A 19,331-nucleotide genomic window follows, 5' to 3' on the forward strand; every position below is an offset into this window, starting at 1 on the left:
TCATTGTCCCTCCCATACACATTTTCTGACTATCCTATAGTATACCTTGCCTATTTCTTAATGCTTTCTCCTACATCACTCTCTCCCTGGCTTCTGTTTCTCTCCCCTCTCTTTCTCCTTCTCTTTCTTCCTCCTTTCTTGTCTTACCCTGTGTTCTCCCCCTCTCTCTGCTGAAGCTAAGCTCATTGATATGCAGGAGGCTTTGCTGAGCAAGGTACTTTTCTCCCTTGGCCGATATGATGTGGAAGCAGAGAAGGAGGTGATAGAGGAGCAGTGACGGAAGTGAAGCAATATCTGAATTTTAAGCAGCTTAACCCCATGTTTTCAATAACTGATTACATACACCGAACATTATTGCGCCATTTCAGTAGATATCTCAAGGGCATTGTAGCAACTTTTGACTTGATCATGTCTTCTCTCTTATAATAGTGTTGCTATTTCTCTCTCCTTTTTTGCTGTGGTCTATTTTATTAATACATAAAGTAAGGTGAATCAGAATAGAAAAATTGAAATAGCTAATTCTCTTGAATAAATTAATGCAGGTTTAGTTGTTTTATGTCATGCAAAAATTAATTGTGATTTCTAAACTGTAATACTTCTCACACTTTGGACTGATATGCTTAAAACAGCTTGAACTGCATGCCGGGGTAGTAGGTCACACAGTTATCAAAGACATTTAAGTACTGATGTGTTCATTTATACACATTAAAACAGAACACAACAATACTTAAAAAAAAAAGTACTAAAATTCTAGTTGGCTTAAAAACCGGAGTCACCTACACCTTTGCCCTGTCTAATTTATCATTTAACCTTCACTCATTGCTACACATCTTTCTTTGTTCATTGCAATGGTTATTTAAAAATGAACTAAACAAAACAAACATACCACACTGATCCAGCAAAGACTTTGTGATTTCCAAGACATACATTTTGAAAGTGACTAACCTAGACCTTAAAACCTATACCTTTAGATCTTTTACATGACTACTATGCAAAGTCTTGGGTGTCTGTTTATATCTTATATATAGTATATATATTGTAGTATTGCATTTTTTTAACCCATTTTGAATAGAACTTGAACATAATGTGTGTACATAAATCATACCTACAATCCTTTTTCAAGGCAGTGCAACACAACATACAAAGTTTTTACATTTGTGCATTGTGATGTGCTATAGTACAAGTGTATGTTTTTAATTGTATATATTCCTTGAAGTTTTGGTTCACAAAACCAAAGATGGAGCAGTATGTGGTCTACAGCATTCCTATCTATGGGTGAGGTAAAGATCTGATGAACGTTGTGGTCTTACATAGTTGCATAGTTACATAGTAGGTTAGATTGAAATAAGACATAAGTCCATCAAGTTCAACCACTAGGGAAATAAACATATTCCAGATATAAAACCCTAAAATACATAGTTGGTCCAGAGGAAGGAAAAAAAAAACCCTGGTAAAATTTGCTTCAACACGGGAAAAAATTTCCTTCCCGATTCCTTGAGGCAATCGGATGTTCCCTGGATCAACAGTCTCTGTTATGTTTACTTAAAATCCCTAATACCCAGTTATATTCTGTGCTTCTAGAAAAACATTCAGCTTTTTCCCAAAGCAATCTATAGTAGTTGCTGAAACTTCTTCCTGAGGGAGCCGATTCCACATTTTCACAGACCTTAAAGTGAAGAATCCCTTCCTTATCCAGAGATTAAACTTCTTTTCCTCCAGTCGCAAAGAGTGCCCTCTTGTCTTTGTAATGATCTCAAAGTGAATAATTGGGAAGAGAGTTCTCTATATGGACCATTTAAATATATATACATGGTGATCATATCCCTCCTTTCAATGTCTCTTCTCAAGGGAGAATTGATTCAGTTCAGCTAATCCCTCCTCATAGCTGAGCTCCTCCATTCCTTTTATTAGTTTAGTTGCCCTTCTCTGCACTCTCTCCAATTCCACAATGTTCTTTTTGTGAACTTCCTATTTTAATACAAGAAAGTACTTTACTATCTTTAGATATTGCAGTTTGGCATTGTATGCTGTATTTAAGTCTATCATCTACCATAACCTCCAGATCCTTTTCCATTTCGGACTCCCCCAAATGTATTGCCCCTAGACAGTATAAAGCCTGCATGTTGTTAGCCCCCAAGTGAAAACCTTTACATTTATCTATATTAAATGTCATTTGCCACTTGGCTGCCCAATCAAACATTACATCCAGGTCTGCCTGTAGATTATAGACATCCTGTATAAACTTAATTCCATTACATAGTTTGGTGTTATCTGCAAACACAGAAATGGTACTTTTAATCCCAAACTCTATAAAATTTATTAAGATATTAAACAGTATTGGGCCCAACACTGAACTCCAGGGTACACCACTAATAACCTTAGAACATTCAGAGTATGAATCATTTATTACAACTTTCTGGATGCAGTCTTTAATCCAGTTCTCCATCCATTTACAGATTGACTTTTCTAAACCTATTGACCCTAACTTGCATATTAAGGGTCGGTGGGGTACGGGGTCAAATGCTTTAGCGAAGTCCAAGTATACTATATCAACTGCTATTCCCCTGTCTACCTGTTTACTTACTTCTTCATCAAAAGAGAATAAATTTGTTTGACAACTACGGTCTTTCTTGAAGCCATGCTGACTATCACTTATATTATTATTTTCTAGTAGAAACTCCCCTATGTGGTTCTTTATCAAACTCTCAAGGACCTTTCCAACTATGGACGACTAACCGTTCTGTAGTTACCTGGTAATGACTTTGCTACCTTTTTGAAGATAGGAACCACATTGGCCTAAAGCTAATCCATCGGTACCATGCCAGTCACTAAAGAGTCCCTAAAAGCTAGAAACAATGGCTTTGAAATAACCAAGCTCAGCTCTTTGAGAACACGTGGATGTCTTAAAATGGAGTAGTTTAGTAACCATGAGCCAATGTCAAAAAATAGTTAGATAAAAATCCCTTTTTTGCTTATAATGGAAATTGGGAATGTTGAGAGCAGGCAGTGGTCAACTTTTAGATTAAAGTTGAAAGCACTTTTAATATTTTTTTGCAAAAACCTTATCATGAGGTTATCATTCTGCCAATGATAATAGCTCTAGCCTGTGGTTTTGGTACTAGAACAAATCATCCATCTGTGGGCTTTGGTTTTCTATGCTACAGTTTTACTTTCACAGGTGTCATCCTCACCCACAAGTGTAAAATAGGTGGCAAACTAATGTCTCCCACTGTAAGCATTCTCCTTATTAGCACATGCATACTGCAGTACAGATGTCTTTTTTCTAATTCTCTATTTCCCATTCTGGTCAGAGCCAGTTTTTTTCACAGTTCACATTTAATTATTGTTTAATAGAGACCTATCCTTAATATATGCCTGGAGTTCATCTTTAAAAAAGCAGTAACCCTAATATTAAGTTTGCAATTACTGTCCACTGCTAAAATTAAGTCATTCACAAAGAGTATTCTGTAGTGGAACTTACTATTGTATTTAGCTTTTAAACCAAAAGATGGCAAAGCAACGGAATGGCAATATTTTGTCTTACTGGAGCCCGAGAATTTTGGGAGGTAGACAGAGAGTGCGTGGTATGAAAGTTACCTGCCCAACTTCCTCGAAAAGCAGTTGAGAAAAATTCTTACATGACCCCCAATATCAAGTTTGAGGTCATTGACCATTCATTAAAAATACCTAGACCACATGACTGCTATGTACAGAGAGTCTTTACCAAAATGTGTTTTATATATATATATATATATATATATATATATATATATACAGTTGACAATCGAAAATCCAACCATCGAGAATTCCGATCCTTCAGCTTCCCAGCATGCATTTCAAATTGTATTTTCAATACAGGGACTGCGCTGTCCTGCAGAAACACTTGCAAGATGTCCCTGCTGCTTGCTTAACCTGGAGCTGTGCCAGATGTCTGCATTGCTGCGAGAGGAAGGCTGGCCTGTGTGTGGAGGTAAGTATAAAAAAACCTGGAATTTTCTAAAATCCGGCACACCTCAGGCCGAGAGGTTGGTGGATTTTTGATTGTCAACTGTATATATATATATATATATATATATATATATATATAATCTGATATACAGGTATATTGCTCATGAAAACGTCAAACAGTCTAAAAATAATTACGTAGTATTGTATGCCAAAGATGGGCATAAAAGAACGCTTGAAACATAGTTATGAGCTAAGTACAGAATTGTAAATACTATTCTAAATAATGTTGTGGTAGTCCTGTTGGATTTATTTAAAAGGGTCAAGAGGTAGCAAACAAATACAATATTGCACTGTAGAAACAAATGCATTATCACACTGCAAGGCAATGCATATTGCATACAGAGGTGCATTGCATGGCACCCCAATTCACCTTTTTAACACAGCTGTATTGCAGCATAGGGCACAGCAACAGACTGACATGTATTGCAATAAACTGAGCAGATAGAAAAATATTTTTGGTAGAGTTTGGTGCACGTTGATGCACATGTCAAAGAATTTGCACTAATGCAGTAGGACCTTGTGAACCCAACCCTGTAAGTGACCCATTCTGGACCCATCGATTTACCGCTGACTAATACATAGTAATGTAATGCATGCTTATTTTTTTTACAATAGCAAAAAATGTAAGATATTTTTCCAGTCTTAAAGTGTGATTTAAAACAGAGAGAGGTGAAAGAGGTGAAAAGGGGAGGTAGGATGGGGGCAGATAGAAGGCCAGTCCCACTGTACAAGAAAAAAATCACAGAGGTGGTTGGTCTTTAAGATAGGAAGTTCACTCACAAAGCCAAAGTTTCATTCTGAATTATTGTACAATGTGGACGATATATTTCACACCAAGATTAAATTAACAGTATACATTCCTATTGTATGTAGATTGCATTTGTGACTATTGCTAGTTAATAAACAACAAAACCCTGTCTCCGCTAAGACAATAATAAAATGGCAAAAAAACAAAAATGCCAAAGTATAAATTTGTAAGTGAAATATTCACTGTACTTTCTGCTCACTTATGAAGCAAGATCATCTCACACTAAGGGAAGAATGGAGTAATAAATGATAGTTCTTGCTGTTCGGGGAACGTGATTTCTGTGCCAGGTTTGATAAATGGTTGGAAGTCGGTCGTTGTCATAGGAACAGGACACAACTTTGGTTAAACACTTCCGCCCTTCAGGATTTAGGATAGCGCCAAACATTTTTCCTTGGAGAGGATGTCTTCAGCTGAAAGATATGCTTAAATAAAATATCCTGACTGTACTGTAACCTTTGAGTTACCGGAATTCCTTTATTAAATATAAAGTTCTTTGTTTTACTGTAGTGTTAGTCCGCCTGTTGTTAGTGTATAAACGGTGCACTTGGATATTTAAAATGAACATAGCTTCCTTTTATTTAGAAAGCAAACAAGCACTCTGCAAAGTAAACATTTATTTTACTAAGTAATGCGGAAATTTAGGAGCACAAGCATGAAATGATTTTTAACATTAGGGAGCGAATGTCTTTATGCTATTTTCTCTTGGGCCCAAATGTCCTTGGAGTTTCTTCTCAACTGAGTGAATGTTGTAATAAAATCAAAGATAAAATAAGTTTTTCAGTTACATCACAAAGAAGAGAAATTACCCAAAGAGCATAGGGCAGATGTAACATTCTTTATACATTTAAACAGAGAAGAAGGTGAAACCTTCTTCGGACTGTAAGGTGAAAGTAACACCCTAAAAACATTTAGTCTTTGGAAAAAGCAGCCAAAGAATATTAATTGTAAAGATCAAACAGCCTAAGAACACTTGATTCTTTTAGTGGAAGATAAGCTTCCAATAGACTTCAATAGGGTTTGTCTCAAACCTCGGGTTTGGTGAACTTACAAGAACTGCAGCATTTGAGAGATTGAGTAATTTTGATTAATATTGTCTAACTTGGGTACTATGTTGGATAAATATTTATTATGTTTATTTTACATGTCCATAAAAATATGGTATAGCATGGTATATATCTACTTATAATTATAGTAATTTTTTTCATAAATGTATTACTATTTAAATATATAAAGTTGGATGTATGTATGTATGTATGTGTGTTTGTTCCACCTTCACTCGAAAACGCATGGAGACATTTCACCACCCGCAATAAACGAAAATCTGCAATATACAGGCACCACCCCCTTTTTGTTTACTATTATATGTGTTATATTACTTGTAAATACAGTACTGTACTCTAATAAAGCCAGTACTTACCCATTAGGATACGTGACTTGAGTCAAGAGGATGATGATGAGCATTTACCGTTCTTCAGAAGGCATCTCTTCATCGGGTGCTTCAGGGTGTTGTGTGTCTTCTTGTGGGATTGCGTCTGAAGTCTTCTTTGCAGGTTGAAAAAACATTGTGATGGGCAATTGCTGGTGTTGCTTCTTCATAGTGGTGGGGATTGTATGATTGGATTGCAACATCAATTGCATTCTTAAATTCCAACGAGTGAACCATAGAGGGATCCCATGCTTCAGCTATTCCCTGTAGTTCTTTTGCAGCTTTTGCCATTTTTGCAAGTCTTTCCAACGAGAGGCCTTCATCATCATCCTGCTGCAGTGGATCACCTTGTTCCTCTTCTTCCTCGCTTGCAGAGTTTGCTCAGCCAAATCCTCATCTGTCAGTGGGTCAGAATGGGCATCGATGAGCTCATTCACGTTGTCTTGTGTCATGTCATTGAATCCTTCTCCTCCTAAAATCTTCGCCAGCTTGACCACCTTATCAATTGCTGAACTTCTTCTGGAGCGAAGCCCCTGTAATAATGGACGCATTCTGGCCACAGCTTCTTCCAACATGCGTTTAACGTTTCGGGTTTCATGTCCTATAGAAACTTGAAGACACTTGAAGACACGTTTCAATGGTAAATTTACGCCAAAACTTCTTAACAGAAAAAGGTATGTGGGAATCCATGGCCTCAACGAGGTGCTGTATAGTGTTACGAGTATAAAGCGCATTAAAGGTGCAGGTGATGCCTTGATCCAATGGTTAAATGAGGGATGTTGTGTTTGTTTGCAGGAACCTTAGTTTGTAATCCCTCATAGGGTAAATCTAGTGGGTGGCTGCTAGCATTGTCCATTGTAAGGAAGACTTTGAAAGCCAGGCATTTTTTTGCTGAGGTACATTTTGGCTTGAGAAGTGAAAAATTGGTGGAACCAGTCGGATACAAGAGTTTTTGTGATCCAGGCCATAGAGTTGTGCATCCAGTGAACTGGCAGCAGGTTTTTCTTTTTTCTTTTCAGGGCCCTGGGGTTAGCAGATTTATATGTTAATGATGGCTTTATCAGGAACCCAGCAGCATTGCCACACATTATAAAGGTCACTTGATATTTCTGAGCTTTGAATCCGGGGGCTTGGGCTTCCTCCTTCATTATAAAAGTCCTGGATAGCATCTTCTTCCAGAACAATCCAGTTTCATCCATGTTGAAAACTTGGTCTAGCTAATACTCTCCTCTGTGATATGATATTCCTCGCCTTGAATACCTCAGGGTACTTCTTGGCTGCTTCTACATCTGCTAATGGTGCTTCTCCATGCAGCAGTACACTCCTAAGCTGGAATCTCATTTGAAATCTATAAAACCAGCCTTTGCTGGCTTTAAATGCAATGGGCTCTTCTGGTGCTGTTGATGATCCTAGTTGGGGGTCGTCCTGGTTGTCTATTTGGGCACATGCTTCTCTGGCAAATTGCCCATGGAGTTGCCTGGCCTTCTCGATGATGACATTGGAGTCCAGTGGAATGTTCTTCTTCCTGCAGTCAGTAATCCAAAGAGCCAGTGCCGATTCCATGCTCAATCACTTTTTTAGTAGACTCATTCAGGCAGTAATGGCGGGCAACAGCAGCATAACTTTTACCTTCTTAAAGCATGTCTAGCAACATAACCTTCAATGCTTAGGTTCCTTGCCAGATGCTTTAGAAGGTGCGGTGACATAATAGGGCACAAAAACACAGTACAGCAATGCGTAAAAAATGGAAAATTCTGCTTCCCCTTCCCCAACTGCATGTGATTGGTTGCTGGCCACTCTCGTAGTGCAGCCAATCAGAATGCCCCATTCATTGGCCAGACTGGTTCCTCCTCTCATCGATGAATGAACTGCGATATAGAGGGGGTGTACTGTATTTGGATGTATGTATGTATGTCTGTATGTCATCAGTAGTAAACGCATGGAGACATTTCAACCAAACTTGCTATGTTCCACCATCACTCAGAAGTGCATCGACACATTGCAACCAAACTTGCTAGACATATGACTCAGACTAATGTGAGTGCACCTCTGATCTTTGTACAGCGCTGTGCTATATGTCAGAGTTATATTTGGATGTATGTATGTAAGTATGTGTTATATATATATATATATATATATATATATATAGATGTGTGTATGTGATCGCTAGGAAACGCATAGACATTTCTACTAAACTTGCTATGTTCCCCCATCACTCGGAAATGCATTTACACATTTCAACAATGAGACCTTTTATTATAATGTATTAGTATTATATAAGGTTGCAATATATAAATACCCAGGCAAAGCCGGGTAATCAGCTAGTTTGTTTTTTATAAAAAGAAGCATTCTCATCATCTAAAAGTCACAAATGGTATTGCTAATTGCATAAGCCTCTTAGTAGTAAAGCCATTTTACATGCCAAAAAAGTGGTGTTCATTTTTTTTTACATGTTTGTTCAGTAATAATTTAACAATGACTAAAACATTTTTATTGATTACATTTCCCTAAAAAATGGATCAGATTCCAGTAATTTCATCCATACATACTATAATGTTCTCTGTGGCTGGGTAATAAAAACTGAAGTATAAGAAAAAGGAGCAAAATCCTGGTATCTTCATAGATCACTAAATGTGGCTTATAGTAATACATAGTGTAAATATTTAGATGTTTATATTGTAGAATTGTTAATATGCACTGTTTATTTGTCATTGCAGAGTGCGGCAGCTGCTCCCAGTCCAGTTATGGGTAACATGCCCCCAAATGATGGAATGCCAGGTGGACCCATGCCACCAGGTTTCTTTCAGGTAGTACTTTTACATTTACTATATTCAGATATCTATACGCTACTGTGAAGAATGTAAGAACAAAACAATTTCATTACTTTTTGAAGGAATTTCAATATTATGAACAATAGTTGCCAGCATGGATCATTAAGTTTCCAAATATCCTAACGTGTGCACAGCATACTTGTTGATTATGGCACAGACTTGCTTGCAGGTGCAGGAGTAACATTGTCTGGGTGCATGAGTAACATTGTCTGTGGTGGCTGACCTTGCATTTGATGGTGCTGAATAACAAGCCAGACTGTTCTGCTCATGTTCCATGCAGTGTAGGAATCAGGGAAAAGAAGTATTTTTACAAGGTGGAGTACAACTCATGGGGTCTGCTCCTAGACATAGATGCTCAAGCTCTGTATTCCATTTAGTGCACAGAAGGAAAGCATGGAATTTACATTTACACAGCCAGGAATATACAGGACAGAAAACCATACCAAATATTAGGACAAAAGCAGGAATAATTTACACAATAATTACCTAATGCAGCAAATTGTGCTAACAGAACAGAAAAATGTCAAGAATATACCATATAATAATAACAATTGCTTCTTTTAGCAATGAAATGAAATCACCTAAGGGATTTTTTTTTTTACGTTGCCCAGCCTATAAACAGACAATTGACAGGTGCCACTAACCACTTGCTTGTTTACTGCCTAATTTTTTGAAAGTAAAACCTTCTTAGTGAATCCTACAAGCTTATCTTCAGAGAGACTCTCTGGCTGCTGCATTAGACTCTGTGCTAGCAATCAATAAGGGGGAAACATTTTCTGCGTGGTATAACATGGCATATATTTGTTTATTAATATAAAAAGTGTAAATACGTAAATATTTTTATAGATACAATATATTTTGGCATTTCCTAATCAGTATTCTTCTTGCAATAGTTACCCATCCCTTTTGTTACCCTTGGGTTTAACCACTAAAAGAAGTATAGGATGTTCACTTAGGAAAGTGAATTATGCCCTTGAGAGAGATATTTTACCTACCTTAGTAAATGTGCAGATGGTCCAACTGTACCAATTTGTCTGGTATGGTATCAATTTTCAAATTTTTGTCTGCTCTCATTTCTTTTCTTTCTCTTACATCAGAAATACCCCTGCCCCTTCTGTTCTTTGGACTCATGTGCTTTAAACATCTATGCAGTTAATTGCCATAGTGGCTGGACAATTAGAAAAAAAAAGGTGCAAGGTCCATTTAAAGTATTACGTGATTAAATTGGGGTGTTAGGGCCTTGCTAGGTTCAGGTAGCTTTTAAAGTGTACCTCACACCAGATATATGATTTCATTTTAAATGAATACATGACCTTTATTTGCAATAAAAAAAATATCCAAAGATACTGGGGTAAAATAAAACTTAAAAAATAAACAAAATGTCCCCTCTTCTACATACAGCAGGGTAGTTTCAGGACTTTTCTGGTGCCTTCCCGTTATAAAAAGAGCTATTCACAGTTGCCTTTGCTTGACATAAAGAGTAATAGAAAACCATAATATTAAACACACAAAAGTCCTTCTTCTGTTTTTGGTAGAATGTGTCAAGTTTTGATGCCCACTTTGTCTTGTTTGTTCTCCATGTTCTAGTTAGGAGATTGCCACCATTCATTGCATTACAATGAAAAGATAACCACTTTTCTCAATGTTTAATTCTCTGTAGGAACGAAGACACCTTTTTTTCTTAAAAGTAGATATTATCATGATAATTAACAAATGTTGCTTTCAATTTTAAATCTGCAGCTTTTATTATTAAAAAAATAGTGATTTTGCTTTAAAGGTTTTTGTTTAGTACATTTTTTATGAGCTGATGAGTTATTTCCCACTTGTGCTTCAGTGTTTTTGCCATGTCACACACCTGTATGACAGAGACTTTAAGTAGTTGTGCAGCATTGACATGCCAAAAAACATTAAAAAAATTATTTCATTTGTTTCTGATATGCAGTGATTTAGCAAATGAATTCTCATTTTGTATGGTTTAGGTCTACTTTAAGTAAGGTATCTCTGTAAATATTATACTTGATTATGCCAAGATCACTTTTGGTAATTCTTGTGAAGCATCAGGGTGTTTATCACCTTTCTTTTACACACTAAGGTCTTGCTGTGTTCTTTTTGTAAGAAGGCTCACATTGCTCAAATGCTGTTTGACAGGCTCCAAGACAGCTGTATTAAGCTGTATTTTTTCCTCAGCAAGTGAAGCATTTAAACACTGGCCATGTAGTCTAAATCAAGCAGTGCTAAGCCCTCTTGTATCCCAAAGGGTATATATCAGTGAGCAGGAGACCTCTCCAAACAGGATTATCAGACTGTTCTTGTCTGAGCTTCGCAAGCACAGGGACAGAAGGCTTATAGATAGAAGGCATTTTACTGTGTGCTCTCTGCTTACTGCCAATTCATTTTGTTGCTGCAACATAAAGGAAGGTTTAATGAGAGCAGACACATGTTAAATACTAGTTCTAGAATGTAGGACCTCTATATTATTATTTTAGTCCATTGTTCTACTCATTTCAATTTGTCTTATGAGGTTTTTAAGCAGCAGTGAATTGTAATACCAATAAAGCTATAGACAAAATTGTTGCCAGTAAGGTATACTCGTATGAACATGACAGCAGGTCTATTTGATTTATCTTTACTTTATAGAATATTTTTACAGTGAGCTGTAAAAGTATATCACTGTGCTAATAAATCTGTTGAAGTACATACCATTTAAAAAATACTGGCCACACAAGATTTCTTTCGTAAAGGATAATTATCATTAAAAAAAACTCAGTTCATCAATTATTGTTAGTGTTGTTTGTAAATGCACATTTCATTTTTCTCCCCCACATTTACTAAACATGACCAGTAAAGAGACAACATTGACATACGCTCTATACCACTGTCAGGGGTGATCACAATGTTAATTTTTTTTTTATAGTTATTCACATAATGATTGTATCCTTAGCAGAAAGAGGGATATTATTTCCCTCAACAAATGGCCATTGGTTCCTAGACGGGGAGTGCAAACCATTTAGACCATGGATAGTTTTAAACTAGGGTGTCAGGGTTTGGAGGTTCCAACCTGATATATTGTTTGTTATTTCTAGGTTAGTATACCATGTGCATCACTTACTAGGCATTTCAGACATATCAGCATCATCCTGGTTTTATGGCTTGCCTTTACTAATGCCTGCTGCCTGTCTGTGACTAGCAATTGGATTTTTAGCAGATGGAATAGTTTGCACACTGTTTTTCTTTGTTACAAAATCCTCAAAAGTTTCATTACCATCTGACAATGAGTTTTCAGCACTGTCAGAACATAAAAGGACATATGCCTCCCCCTTTTTTATCACAAAAGAGGAGAGCAAGCAACTGAATAATCGATGTATCTATTTAGTTTACAATAACCATTATTGGTCCTACATAATCAAGTAACAAATAAAAGTTAATAATGATGTGCATTAAATCAAGATGCCTGATAATTCATTGCCATACCTAATCTGTTAATAATGTAATGTAAGATCATACATAATAAAAAGATATTATTAGAAAACTAGTTTAAAGAAATTAGATAATCGATTTGGTAATTTCAAGGTTTGCAGGAAATTTAATTAATTTTTGCTGGATTATTTACAAATATCATATGATCAAAATTTGCATCTGTATCTTCTACTTTCTTGCTAGCTGTTATGTTGTGAAGCAAGTGTGGGTACTGGGATGTAACTGCATCAAGGGGCAGCTTTTCAAGGGGTGCATGAAAAACGTCTGTCAGTGGTTGTTGAGGAGCTGAAACACAGACTATAGGTACAACCCCAAAAAATGTTATTGCAGAGTCCAAGGTAAGACCTGCAGATGTGGACCAACAAAACCAGAAGAGAGCACAGTATTCTGGACACCATTGTGTGGTGGGGCCTAAGGAGCACAAACAAAATTCTAGATCCAAGTAGAAAGTCAGCACAAGGGTTACACCTTAGTGGGTGGAATAAACCATTTGCTTCTGACTAAATAAACTACAAATATAATGCGCTCTACATGTTTCTTTAATGTAACAGCACAGTACAGCCCCATACCATTAATAAATAGCTGGTTCTACCCACTGATCCAATGTCATATAAGAAGTATAGCAATTATTGGGCGGCTCAGGCAAACAGGAGGAAATTATTTGACCTTCTTATCCATTTTTCTGTCTGGCTGTATCTATAGGCAAATCAGCCTAATATAATCCTGGGTTGTGGCATCTTGTATTTATTAATGCTTAACAGAGTGTTGTTCTCTTGAGTGTGACCTCAAGAGGGAGCCCATCACACATGGGCAGTAATGGCATATACCCCTCTTCTTTCCACTTATCATGGCCAAAATGTCTCATGCTATTGTATATTTAAAGACAATTTGTTGTGTCCTAAACTTTCCATTATCCATAAACTTTGTTACTGATATATTTATTTCTGTGCTGACAGAGACAGCACAGGACAATGCAGCTCACAGGTAAGGTTTCTTGTAGCCAGTGTGGGATAAAAGTATAAGGAGCCTAAATCACTTCTTGGCACCAGTACATATGGCCATGGCTACATTAATAAAAATATTCTGCTATACTATATTCGTCTATACTGGACCACAAACTGTCGCCTTGGACCTTGGGGATACTTTCTATCAAAAAGGTGCCTCCTGAAGCTACTTGCTTGCTTTATATTAATTTAATTATTGTAATTTACCATGGAATTCAGTATTTAGTTTATGCCATTTTATGTAGTCTATGTGTGTGCAAGCTGATATATTCCCCTTTACAAGTACTTGGGCCTCTTTTTCCATCTAATTTATTTTTCTCCAGCTCCATTCAGCTGTGCAGCTGGCCATAAATCTCAGCTGTGAACATGGGGGGGTTGCTAGTATTCCCTCACATTTCTCTCTCCCTCTCCCTCCTTCTGTGTACTGAAACCATTCTCTTTAATTGTTAACAGCTTCTGAAGCAGCCAGGAATAAAAGAAGGGCTAGCTCAGAGCACTGTTCTTCATCTGTTGGTGCTGGGTCACATACACAGAGAAATATATTCACTTCAGTTTCAGAGGGTTGTTATGGTCTTGGATCATTGAGAGATCATTGCCCACCCCAGCAATGTATTTTAGTTGAAAACTAGGAGAGCACAATGTTAAAGGTAGGTCCATGGAAATATCCAAATAAACATATGAAATACACATAAGGGAACTATGTTACCTGCCAACAGATATGTATTTTTGTCTATCCAGTCCTAACTCTGAAATATACTTCTCTGTTTGGCAGTGGAGGTGACCTTATTTTTCTCTGCTGAAGTTAAATAACATTTACAGGTCTTGCCCCTCCCCTAGCCTGTGAATAAACAATGAAAGGGGAAGCAATACGCTGATAAGCTAATTTCTCTTGTTTTTGTATCAGCATGCTCCACTGGTTCCTTCTGCTTTTCCCTTCTCCAGTCTGGGATCTGTTGTAATAAAATGCTTGTGACCAATAGCAGGTTATATTTGGGTATTGGTATGCTTAAATATGTAACGCAGAATGGAATGCTGTGCATTTAGGGTCCTCACTTCATTTTTGCCCAGGGCCCAATTTTATGTAAAACTATCCATGACCTTCCATCCTAAAAAACTTAGCCAAGGGGAGATAGTAGGTTTACAATTTATTATTTGTGTTCATGGTACTACCAATGTACAAAATGAGAACAAATAGCTGTTACAATAACACTGTTCTAAGAAAGGGATACAAGAAACAGTGGGAACCCTGCCCAAAAAGTTATTCTGAATATGTTCTCACAGCCATATTCTGGCTTTGCCGCTTCCCTGTCATGTCTTCCTAAAATAAATGGGGGATGAATAGAAGAGACGGTATGGTAGCATGGAACATTTGTTTTCTATATCATATTGTATGGCTACAAACACACATACCATAAAAGGATATCATATTGTAAAACAGCATTAAAGGTGTTTAGCTCTCTCATAATTCTACATTTTTATAGTACATAATACAGTCCTAGCTCAAGGGTGTGCATGACAAAGCAATAGAAGTGTCCACAATTATAGACCATTGTTTTCTATTTTACACATTTACACACTTTTCTGACATGTATATTTTATTTTTTCTGGGTTCATGTTTGGTTTGTTTCTTTTTGTGGTTTAGCAGTAATCATATAAGAAATAGTAAAAGTGTGGTGCTCAGACACAAGATCTGTGATCACGAATGCAATGTGTTGTATGGTAGCATATTTACTAGAGACATCACCAACATTTACTGGAATGAAATGCTGACCCAAATATAGGACAGTCATGTGAACCCTGGTGGCTGTGCATCTGATTGTGCCTGTCCTCTTGATTGGGCAGACCGAAGTAATAAAACTTCTTTGCCTGTTCATTCATTCCACGCAGCCAGTTGTGCCAGCATGGTTCACGGAGTGTGCATACACAATGCAGTGTACATTCGCTGTCCCTACTGCAATATAGAGCCTGTGTTGCTGCAAATTTTTGTTCTAAATTTCTATCTGTTTTAATATGCTGAGGAGGTAGGACATCTCTGCCAAGTTCTGCTCGATCCAGACCATACATATTGCACGTTTCTATTATATCCTATGAAGATTACTTTTTATTCCCCATATACCCGATTTGGAGACTGTTTTTGGACATTTTAGCCATAGAAGACTATGTCCCCAGTCAACACTGGTAGAAAGAAGTATAATTTCCTTTCATACCATTTTTTTGCTTGAATGGTTACCCTTGTTCTATTGTCATTGTTCTTGCCTGCTTGCTGAGCTTGTTGGCACAGCCACTGGATGGAATTTTGCCTTGGTTCCAACCCTTGAGGGTCACAAGCTGTACCCATATTTAACCAATTTTAGTTGCGGTTATACTAAATAAAGAATATAAATACAAAACCACTATACTGTGCAGTGTCAAAAATTAAGTAATAAACATTTGTTATTTGTCTCAGAATTGGACACATACAAGCATTTGCAACATATTTTAATAAATGCAATGTGAACAGTTTGCTTAAATAGATGCCTCCTTATAAAATAAATGGCCATTTTCCATGCTTCCCCACATCATTTATGGCAAGCCAGGAGGATTTTTCTGTTCATTGCATTTAGATCCTTAGTGAGCTCTGTATCTTCCTCTCCAGTTAAGCTGTGATGCCCCTTTCTAACCAGCCTTGTCTTCAAAGCAGATCAGAGGCTGGAAGTTCTTTCTTGTCAAACCTGTCACGTTCCTGTAGGGTTAGAAGGACAGTGAGAGGAGTAGGGGATAAACTATTTTTTCTTTGAAAGCCTTCTCTTGAATGACTCCAAATGCCATAAATAGTTGAGAGAAATAGCTGCAATTCAGATACTATTTCACATGGGGAAACACATGGGACACAGGTAGAGTAAGATTGAAATCTCTCGAATAATGTCACAAAAACCTCCCAACTAATGGGCTCCCTGGTGCTTCTTTCTGTAATGCTATAGCCAGTGCTGTGTGCCTCTCTACTATCTAGTTGTCACCTCCCATCATGCCATTTTTTCAGAACAAGTATAATTTTGTGTAACTAGAAACTAGTTTATTAGAGACCATTAAGGTGTAGAATTGGGGGAACAAGAATACATTTTCATATTTTCCTAAATTCTTAGATCTGACAATATTATGTTTGCATATTATAGATTACGTGCATATATTAGATACATACATACAAAAAACTGTATAACAATTCACTTTGCAGTTCCCAATTCATTTGATGTGTGCAGGTTTCTAATATTCATCCTGATATATATATATGTTCTTATTCGGACATATTGTGGTAAAAAGGTCCAGGTGTAAATGTAAAAAAGTTGACTTTATATTGCTCTTCTGTAATTCTCTGTGCTGCAGGAATGGGATAGGTAGGGACAGTATGTACTACACATGCATGTTACTGTCACTGTAGTTGAGAGTTTCATATGCATTGAAACCCGTCATTGTGCAATTTCCCCCCTTTTGCCTCCCACATTTAACCACTGTGTCCAACTTTGACCCGTAAGGTAGCACCGTTTGGTGGAGGCACAGACACTTCAGGATTGATGCACCGCCAGAACTTCATCTTTCAGAGCTCTTTTCCCTCAGTAAATCTATTGGGAGTCAGGCAGTAGCATTGTTTTCCTGGGAGATAGATTGTGTGCATGACGAGTGGGACAAACATGGGTGGGGTACAAATAGCAGAAATAGTGATTTAAGTACTACTGTTGGTGCTTTGCTGGTGATGAATAACAGTAGTGCCCACCCTGTATTGGTAATGCTGCAGCAAAATCTTTCAGGAATATGGGCAAGTTGCAGACAAATAAAAATTGTGTTATATTTCCTAAAAGTAAAGAGCCTTCTGGCTCCCCTCAAAATCTATCTATGAGACCTATCCTCGTTCCTTGACCCTGGGGATCAGAATGTTTCTCTTCTCCCTGCAGTTTTGAAGCTATCACTGTCACCCATCTCATTTGCTGTTACATCGCTTGGCAAGGCTGGCCAGGCAAGGGGTAGAGCTAAAAGACAGGTAGCCACTCATATTGCTGCCATAGTTCCCAGTTTAGTTAAAAGAAGAAGGGGCTGCTGGACTTTAGTATCATCAAGGTGGATAAAGAGAGGCAAAACACCATGACACATGGGCATGCAGACATAAATGGTACAACCACAAGCAACCCCTCTCCACCACCACCACCACCACCATTGTCCCACATAATACCACTGTGGAATTACTTGGGCTGTTCTGATTACTGCAGATCTTTTCCAAATACATTGGTACCTTGGTATAAGTCCTTAATCTGTTTCAGATCCTTGGACTTATACCAAACTGGACTTATACCCAACAACGTTTTCCTATAGGAAATAAAAGGAAAATGATTAATCTGTTCCCATGAAAAAAATCCTATTGTTATTGGAATATTATACATTGATGGGGCTGTAAAAATACTAAAATACATAAATACAAAAGCAATGAGATGAAATAAATGAAAAGTTAATCTCAGTTTACCTAGCTGAGAAGAGTCGAGTGCCTACTAGGATGGTGCTGAGAAGGGAGGAGGAGATGTTATGTAATTCACAGGGAGATATAGCGCGGGTTGTTCACTGAATGGTAGCAACTGGCGTACTGACGCTCGTGGCCAGTCGTGGCTTTGTCTTGAGAGAGGTAAATAAGTGTAGCGCGCAGTGTTATGAATCATTTTGACCCATACAAGTTCTAGCACAAAGGTTGTATACCAAGCAAAGGTTGTATGCCAAGCAACATTTTTCGTGTCCAAACAGCATTTATACCAAGTTGGACTTATTCCAAAGCGGACTTATACCGAGGTACCACTGTACCATGGTTTAAACAAGCAGGTCACTGTTGCTACATAATACAATTACTTTAGCAAGCATTTGCAAAGCATTCACTGTTTTAAGCATTATTACTTTGTTGCAAAACTTTTCTAAACAAAATCTTAACTGTAGAGGGTTTCTTGTAATAACAACACAAATTGCTCTCACTCAGAGCTGTTTACTCTAATAGCTGTAAGTGGACATTTTCTGTGACTACAGTGATTTAACTTCCCCAGCTAATGCTAAGCATTATGTTCAGGTGCTTGTAGTACTTAATTTTCTGGAATCCTTTCTGTATACTTGGGTTTCTGACAGTTTTGCACCTCTCTGATTTCTTGGACTTGACCAGGCTACTGACCAGGAATTCTGCAATAAAATAAAGCCCTCTTGCAGCATGCTGTCACAATGTTTTTTGTCATTCTTTCATATTCTTTGCAATGGTTTGATACACATTACAACTAGGCAGTGGAGCAATAATGCAGTCCCTAAAAGAAATAAACAAGCATGTATGCTCATCAGGAATTAAAATGGAGCTACACCACATTTAAAAAAAATTTTTTTGATAAGGCAGTTTTTTATTTCAGAAGGGACAGGTGATGTTTGGCCAGGATGTGATGATAACTCACACTTGTGTAGGCACCCAGGAGCTTATTCAGTCCAAGCAGCCACAGGGGAAGCCAGGATGCTCAGGGGATCTGAAATTGCATGCTGAGCTGCAGCTGTTCGCAAATTTTTTGTAGTATATTTTATTCAGTTTACAATGTCTGCCTTATTTTCTGACTGATTGAGATCCAACATCATCTAGTTTGTTAACCACAACAGAACTGTCTCTATGCGGCACGTTTCATTAAGTGGAGTTCAGTTCTTTTAATCAATGAGGTCTAGCATCATTTGTGAGATTTACACAGCTTACATACTTTAGGAAACTATAAACAGCACCCTGTCAGCACTTTACTGAGTTT

General features: G+C 37.4%; 1 protein-coding gene across 1 annotated transcript in view; it reads left to right on the forward strand.

The window, feature by feature from the left end:
* Window positions 1-19,331, forward strand: part of SSBP4 (single stranded DNA binding protein 4) — a 256,151-nt gene that overhangs the window by 196,930 nt on the left and 39,890 nt on the right. Inside the window, exon 5 of the mRNA XM_072405033.1 lies at window positions 8,960-9,049. Coding sequence (XP_072261134.1) covers window positions 8,960-9,049 — 90 coding nt within the window. The remainder of the gene's footprint in view (window positions 1-8,959; window positions 9,050-19,331) is intronic.

The sequence above is a fragment of the Pyxicephalus adspersus genome, chromosome 3 (genome assembly GCF_032062135.1).
Source record: "Pyxicephalus adspersus chromosome 3, UCB_Pads_2.0, whole genome shotgun sequence".
NCBI classification, from domain to species: domain Eukaryota; kingdom Metazoa; phylum Chordata; class Amphibia; order Anura; family Pyxicephalidae; genus Pyxicephalus; species Pyxicephalus adspersus.